The sequence below is a fragment of the Thermothielavioides terrestris genome, chromosome 1, assembly GCF_000226115.1.
Source record: "Thermothielavioides terrestris NRRL 8126 chromosome 1, complete sequence".
NCBI lineage: Eukaryota > Fungi > Ascomycota > Sordariomycetes > Sordariales > Chaetomiaceae > Thermothielavioides > Thermothielavioides terrestris.
Genome location: NC_016457.1, coordinates 3316832 through 3324609, shown reverse-complemented (window position 1 = coordinate 3324609; position 7778 = coordinate 3316832). Strand labels below are relative to the sequence as shown.

The 7778-nt window shown below is 49.3% G+C and overlaps 2 protein-coding genes across 2 annotated transcripts; both read right to left on the bottom strand.

Moving 5' to 3' along the window:
* Positions 1 to 4113: 4113 nt before the first annotated feature.
* On the bottom strand, positions 4114 to 4785 carry THITE_2037128 (uncharacterized protein; the record flags this gene model as incomplete). The annotated part of the gene is made up of 2 exons (XM_003649361.1): positions 4114 to 4293; positions 4393 to 4785. The coding sequence occupies 2 exons, from the start codon at positions 4783 to 4785 to the stop codon at positions 4114 to 4116; spliced, it is 573 nt and encodes a 190-aa protein (XP_003649409.1).
* Positions 4786 to 5606: 821 nt separating this feature from the next.
* On the bottom strand, positions 5607 to 7138 carry THITE_2107926 (glycoside hydrolase family 93 protein). The gene is made up of 2 exons (XM_003649360.1): positions 6526 to 7138; positions 5607 to 6460 (listed from the first exon to the last, which is right to left on the bottom strand). The coding sequence occupies exons 1-2, from the start codon at positions 7083 to 7085 to the stop codon at positions 5803 to 5805; spliced, it is 1218 nt and encodes a 405-aa protein (XP_003649408.1). The 5' UTR covers positions 7086 to 7138; the 3' UTR covers positions 5607 to 5802.
* Positions 7139 to 7778: the final 640 nt, after the last annotated feature.

Sequence of the window (7778 nt, the reverse complement as noted above, 5' to 3'; positions counted from 1 at the left end):
ATTTAGGCAAAGGAAAGTCTCTTAGGACAAGGTCTTAATAGACCCTTAGAACATATACGCCTCAATAGGCTTCTATACCTCCTAGAGATGCTGGTATCGGTATACTAGAGCCTCAATAGGTTAGCTATATCGTCGTTGTATAGCTATCAATATAGCATTATGTAGTTCTACGATTTTAGAAGACTTTATAGTCTATACTATCCTATTTAGATATAGAGCTAAGCTCCTCCCTAATTAAGCCCCTATTTAAAGTAGTATAAAACCTTTATACCAACCTACCCTACTACACCTAGAACTAGGTGTACAAGATAGCTTCTAAAGGAATGTAGTGTCCCTTTGGACAGATAAAGATAGTATATATTGAGTAGTAGGAAGGCTATCTTCTAAGAGGAAGATATATAGCTCAGGTACATCTAGTAAGATATAGCGGAAATATAAGAAAGGACAATAAGAATACGGTTAGAGCTCAATAGCTTAGATACCTATCGTCTAGACAGAGGTAGGATAACAAAAGAAAAGGCTTAATAGCCTTCCTAGAAGAAGGAGAACTACCAACGTAGTATCAACGAACGTATATTGACAACTGCTTAATGTCTTGCTTTTTAATAAAGAAGATAGGCTTAGCCCACTTAAATATATATGACTAGAGGGTTAGACCTCCCCTAGTAACGAATACAACGCTCTGAGACAAATAGAAAAACAGAAAAACTAGGTCCCCTATGTCTAGGTAGTCCATCACCCTAATCCATTATATAGGTTTGGGAGCTAAACGGAGTTAAATCGCTAATCTTCAATCGAATTCGGGTACCTCAGTTACCTCCTACGTTAAATTTATAGAGGTCCACTAGATCAATCTTCTAGGTGTTCTAGCCCTGTTCGGTAGGCCTAGGAGTATGACCTACGTTTTCCGTTTCATAAGCTATTGTAGAATTGTACCTCTTTCGGGACTTCTTTTGTCGATCGATATAGTTGAATCGCTTCGACAAGGTGATTGTATTACTTACCGCTAGTCGATCAGAGGTTGCTTCGCTATTAGCAACCTGTTGTACGCTTGACGGTTTATCCTTAGTGCCAATTGGTTCTTAGCCAACCTATCGTACTACGCTATTGGTAAGTCGAAGGTTCTATCGGAGATTTAGGTTCCCTAGCCAACTAAATTGGTCCTATTAAGAAAGGCTATATTAGATATTATATCGCCTTTGTAGGCCTATAGGGGTAAGACTTAAAGTAATGTTATAGCAAGGCAAATCAAGTGCTAGATAACTTATAGCTAAATTGATCCTCGATTAACAAAGACTTTAAGTCTAAGGAGAGAGAGGGAAACTATCAATATATAGGTAGAAAATAGTGCTTAAATACCTTGGGTAGTATATATAGACAATTTGCAATAGGGCTACAATTTATAGTAGGGCTACAAAGTCTATATATTGCAAGGCAAGACGTAGTTCGCCTTATTAGCGTATTTTTCCTTATCGGCAAGTCAACCCCTCCTTCCTAATCTGGAAGTCGACTCGAATCTTACAAATCCACCAACTTAGGAGGTCACATGAGTATATGGTCATATGACAGGTCTATGCACAAGTCATATGACGGTGGTTAGCGTGCTGTGCCGTCACACTAGGTAGTTACTAAGAACTATTTATATATAATAAGGGGTATCTACCTATAATTCGAAACTATTTGCTCTTTATTAAAGAAAGCTAAATTAGCTTAGAAGATATTATAAATTACGCCTAGCAAGTTGTATAGAGTAGCACTAAAGCAGATAATGCTCCTTTATAAGGGAGCAAGCTTCAAAGTATACGATTTATAACGAACTAGTTTATAACCTAAATATCATTATTCTAATATTAAGTATTCGAAAAGAGTTAGAAACTAACTAAATTTAAGCCTTATAAACGCTAATGTCTATAAGGATATATAGTAGACTATCAAATTTATTAAGAACTTCGAAGTTACCTATAATGTCTAGTAGATAACCGCTGTTAATCCCTAAGAACTTAAATACTTACAAGCTATAGTATTATTTGAAGAGACACTAGAAGGAGGTGTCTATATTTAATAATATATCTAGATATTGTATATTTTAGTATTTTCTCTCTTAGATATTGAATAACTATATTCTTTATATCTATCTTATAACTATTAAATGTAAAGTCTAAGTAGCTATTAATAAAAACTTTATCCTAGACTCTAGGATCGAAGATAATACCTTAAAGACTAAGAACTTAATATAAGAAACGCTAAGGACCCTAGGACTAGAAAGTCGGAGACCGCTAGAGACCTTGAAACCTTAGAGGACTAATAATCAACAACTAAGACTAGCTATACTACTAGAGATATCGGCAAGACCTAGATACAACCTAACTAAGATCTAACTATCAACTCTACTAAGCCTAACTTTTCAAGAGCAATTAAAGCTCTAAAATATACTCATTATTCTTCAATAAGAATATAAAACCTATAGCGCTAATAGTTATTAGTAGACGCTATTAAAAACCGTTGAAAGGATTATAGAATCTATTGAGATTAGGTTGTTCTAGAAGCTTTTGCAAATACTATAGCTTAGAACCGGGCAGGAGAACTTAGAAAGGCATACAGGGCCTAGAAGGCCTATAGCATTCTACAGTGGTAGTGCGGCACAGGCTAGAAAGGACTAATATAGGCTTACGTTGAGTTAAATAGCTTTGTATTCCACTGTTGAGCAGGCATCTCCTCTCCCGCTCATATACCCACCGGCCTAGATGCAGTGTTCTGCACGAGCTAGCGAGCTGTGGGGCGGATTTCCCACATCCACAAAACTCATTTGGCTGGGTGTTTCTAAAAATCAGCTCGCGAGCTCGCGAACTAGCTCCAACCAATCACCGAGCCCACTGCCTCTACTGCCCCACCTACTTCAACCCCATATTTGAAAGCCTTACTAACCCTAACCGTAAATGGTATATATATAGATATATAGTTCTTTGACTAAGGTATCGATATATATAAGCCAGTCTTATTTTGGTAGAGGTTTGGTTAAGATGTAGCTGTTCAAATATAGTAAATATAGGGTAAGTAGGAGGTGTAGGGTAAGTCGCGTAGGAGAGGTGCAGGGTAGGTCGGTTGGGAGACAGTGTAGGGTAGGTCCCTTGGGAGACAACTACTACTGCGCTAGAGGTGCAGGGTAGGTGGCTCGGGGTAACCACTTTACCACAACCACCACTATAGCAGTTCTCCAACTCTATTTACATAGCGTACTGCTATAGTAGGTTCAACAATGCCTAGTTGACAACTCCCTTTATAAGGCTTCAAGCCTAGGCTCCTCCACTATATAGTATATAGTAGAGGTCAAAGCGAGTCTATGTAGCCTAGGGCGTCTTAGGTCTAGACCTTTTATAATCTATATGCTAGACTACCAACTGCTTTATTATTTCTTTGCTTCTCTATAAGTGTAGATGAGAGTATTGACCTCGAGAATCTAAGCTCTAAAGAGGAAGCTCTAAAGGCCTATAGCTCTTACTCTAACCTCGGTTAGTAAAGAGCTTTAGGCCTTGGTTAGGCTCTAGTGCTAGCCTAAGGCTCTGTTAGTGAAAAGATAGTCAAGGGGGTCCCAGTCGGCTAGTCTTTTACGCTTCTTACCCTACACCTATATCTTTCATTTCCACTGCTCTTCCTAAGCCTCCTTAAGCACTTATTTAGTAGGCTTGTAGCTAGCCTACCTTAGTGCCTCTAGTGTCTACCTTTATGCCCCTGTAGGCTCCTGTGGCTCCTACGCTCTCTAGAGCTTTCTTTAGCCTGTAGGCTTCCTGGACCTCCTATAAAGCCAAGAGTAGGCTCTACTTATAATGTTAATAAGCTTCTAGCATAAATTTAGTTCAATTTGATTTAGTATAAATAAAAATGCACTTCGAAAGCTAGGTATATAACTTATAAGATATAGGCATAGGAAGACAATGATGACCTAGATAATAGTGCTGATGATAGTAGGCAGAGATGGTGATAAAGAGGTGGGTAGATAGATGAATCCGAGGTCAGTGAGCCAAGGTCACGTGAACCCCCGAACCTTACACTAAATCATTCCCAAATAGCAGTGCGTGCCTCGACGCCGGACTCGTTCGTTTTGGCCGCTATCCATCAATCCAGTGCCCGCCAAGTCAGCCACACGTACTTGCCCACCTCGGAGTAACTCACGAGGTGGATCTCCTCGGGCGGATCCTCGGGCGCCGGCGGGTTCTTGCCATCGCTGGCCATGAGGCCGTACTGGCTATAACCCAGACAGTCGACTCCAGGAATTGCGTTGGGCAACGGGTAGATCTGTCACGCCCATCGCCGCGTCAGCTGGCCAACCACACCTATCTAACCAACCCAGACGCAGGAGGGAAAGCCGCCTAACTGGGCTGGAGCTTTACTCACCCAGAAATAGTACGCAGTCGGGTAAGTTGGGTTGCCGTGGTCGCACTTGAATTCCGAACCGATTATGTAGCAGCCGCCCTCGGTGGTCGTCAGCGTGAACTGCCACATGCCGGTGGGTTGGGCCAGCGGCGCGCCCGTGAAGACGCCGCACAGCGTGTCGTTGGCTGTCCACTGCCCGCCGTCTGTCAGGCAGCCCAGGTCCGCGTAATCGCCATCGTTCCAGCGCGTACGCAGCTGGCCCTTGCCAATGAAGCTCTTGGGCGGCGAGGGGCTGCTGGTCGGGGCCGCGGTTGGTGCTCTTGCTGCTAGCGGCGAGGCGCCGTGGTGGACGGCGGCGCCCAGGGCGAAGGGGGTGAGGGTGAGTGCGGCGGTGAGGAGGGTGGTGGCGAGCATGTTGGATGGATGGGGATGGAAGGCGTACTAAAGTGCCGTGTTGCCCTGTCGGTGGTCCGGCGGGTAATAGAGCCTGAGAGGTAGCAGAGAGGTGTGCCGTGAGGGGTGTGCCCTCCGGTTTATATCTTAATCTTGGCGCGTGGTCATTCTCGAAATTTCCGACTCAGAGGCAAAATACCGGACGCTTATATCCGCGGACCTGGTTTGTGAGACGAGTATGTCATCCTTTGTCATCGTCATGGATGGCGGTCACGCACCGTTGGTTCCGCTGGCTCCTGCTTGCGGAGCAGGAACGGGCCGTACGAATCGGGCGGTTGCGGAGGGCATACCCCCTTTTGCGCAGGGCGCCTTCTGCCTTTGGTGCATTTGCGTGCGTGCAGACCCGGAAATGGGGGCCGTAATGGGGGGGGGGGGGGGGGGGAACGAGCCATTGCGTTGTGTTCGTGGGTTGCAGCTACCCCGGAAAGAACGTTCCCCAGGAAGCTTGATCAGTGGTTGCAATCGATCCATCTAGCTGCATCTAGGGAGGTACCTAACAGCAATGGAAAGTTACACCGCTGCAGAGCAGCTTTCGAAGACCAGCAAGGAATTTTAACGTCTTGATTCGCCGATCCTGCCAGGCAACAATGCTCCGATCCGTCAACTGCCCGCCGCAGATGAACCAGGAAAGGGCTACCCAGCTTCCTGTTCGGGGCCCCGCGCGCCACATCGTTGGACATCGGACGCGTTCCACAACCGGCGGACTGCGATCCTTGGGAGCCACCCCCCGGCTTTCCTGCCGGCACGTAACCGTTGCGACGCCAGGTCGCGGCGCAGCACGATGACCAAAAGGGATAGCTGTTGGGCTGCCAGAGGATCTTTCAAGTATTCCGTAACGCTTAGAAAGCAAGCAAAACCGTCTGACGGAATATTAATTATTATTTCGAATCATGCCACCGAACTACCTTCCTAGCACAGCAACCCGACGTGTTGGCCCGCCATTCTTGCCCAAGCTCAAGCTGGCTTGAACGACCTCTATCACCAGTACCTGTTCACCGGGTAGGCATCCCTAGGGGGTCTCCTCAGCGTCTCCTCGACGCTGAACACCGTCACGGACAGCGGCCGCACGGCGCCGGGCACGTCGGCACCGGGCCAGTGCGCGGCGCCCATGATCATGATGTGGTCCGGGTTGTGGCGCATGACGTGCAGCGCGCGGCTGTAGCCGTCGGGCTGGGCGATCGCGTGCGCCTCCCACATGTCGGGCTGGCCGGCGAAGCGGTTCATGAACACGTCCGAGTAGGTCGCGTCGCTGACGATGATGGTGCCGTTGGGCCCGCCCGCCGGCGTCCACACGACCGTCGGGCTCGACCCGGCCTGCCGCCCGTTGACCGACAGCGGGATGCTCGTGGCGTTGTTGAACGCCCACGGCGAGCTCGACAGCCGGTAGTGCACCGGGTAGTTCTCCCCGTTCCACGATTCGCCCCCCGGGTACTCGTGCGTCAGGATGTACTGCTTCAGCGGCGGCACATACGCGACCGTCGTCATGCCCGGCCGGTCTGACCAGCGCGGAAACGCGACGTCGTCGACCACGGGGCCCCAGTTCACGAGGTCGGTCGACACCTGGTGGGAGAGCTTCTGCGAGTGCGCCGGGTCGCGCTCGTCCGAGTAGAAGACCCCCACGGTGCCATTGTCGTACCTGCAGCGCGATGGTTAGGCCACGGACCGCGGCGGGTGCGTCGAGTTTGCTTGTTGAATACTTACCAGATCGTCGGCTCGAAGATGTGGTTGCCGTTCGTGTCGCCGGTCAAGTTAAGGCCGCCGCCCAGCCCGGCGCCCTTGGCGACATTGCTGATGTATTGCCACGTCTTGCCCTTGTCCTTGCTGCCGTACAGGTCGATAAACCCGCTAGAATTGCCCCAGCTGTTGCCGCTGGCCAGGATCGTCCCGGCAGGCCAGTCGCCCACGGCGGCGGGTAGAACGGGGCCCAGCGCCGGCTGCGCATCCATGCCGAGCCCGTTGTGCTGATCCGTGATGTTGCTGAACCACGTCCAGCTCGCGCCGCCGTCCTTGCTCCGAAACACAGGGAACACGCCCGGAGTGGTGTTCAGACTCGCCGTCGCGAGGATCACGCCGCAGTCGAGCTCCACGATCCTCGGGTAGATGATGTTGTGATGGTAGTCCGGCTGGTAGATGATGTTGAAGCCAAAGGTGCTAAAGGGCCGAGGCTTGGTCCTGTTGGTATAGCCTGGCGGCAGGTTCTGGAACTGCGCTGCCGCCGTGGCTACCGCCGTGGCGGCGAGGGCAAGCGTCTTCAGTTGCATCGTGGCGGTTACTTGCCGGCTCAAGCTGCGAGACAGAAGACTGAGAAACCAGAGATCAATAACCAACATTAGAATCATCCGCTTATATATGTATAAGAGGCTCCCCTGTCCTCTCAACCCGGGACCGCCTGGGATTGCTCTGCGCTCACTCAGCCTACATTTCTCGGCATCTACACCGGCATTGAGGTCTCAGTTTAGCCGAATCACTCCCATGCCACCAACAGACACAACGCAACGACGAAGCTCACGAGGCTCGAATGCACGATGGCGTTGTGAAAGTGCCAAGCCGCTATCCCAGGTCACCGTCGCCAGTAGGATCGAACTAGTGTGCAGATCAACATTCCACCCGGGCTCTTGGGACGAGCTAGCAACAGCTGGGTGCATCCTCACTTTATCCGCGAGTATGCGGCCCAATCATGCCTCACCTGCTGACGGCCGCACCGGGTAAACATGCTTAGACCGAACCTAAACGCTGTGCTGTCAAAGCGGAGGAATGCGGGGAAGCTGGGGAATCCAGGGAGCCATCCCAGGCCGGTATTTTGTCGGCACGCAAAGAAGACATTCGCTTAGGAATGTAAACAAGTGCTTCCGTTGCCCGGCCCCCTGGGGAAGGCGTAGATGGTATTGGTATGGAGGTCGTTGATTCTCTTGTCTGTACGGGAGCTGTGGAAGCGCCTGACGCCCGGCTGCTAG

What these genes read in the sequence shown, in the direction of transcription:
- THITE_2107926 (XM_003649360.1), bottom strand. Translation starts at nt 7,085, where the DNA reads ATGCAACTGAAGACGCTTGCCCTCGCCGCCACGGCGGTAGCCACGGCG. An exon ending in ATCTTCGAGCCGACGATCTG is followed by an intron (nt 6,461 to 6,525) that starts GTAAGTATTCAA and finishes ATCGCGCTGCAG; the next exon opens with GTACGACAATGGCACCGTGG.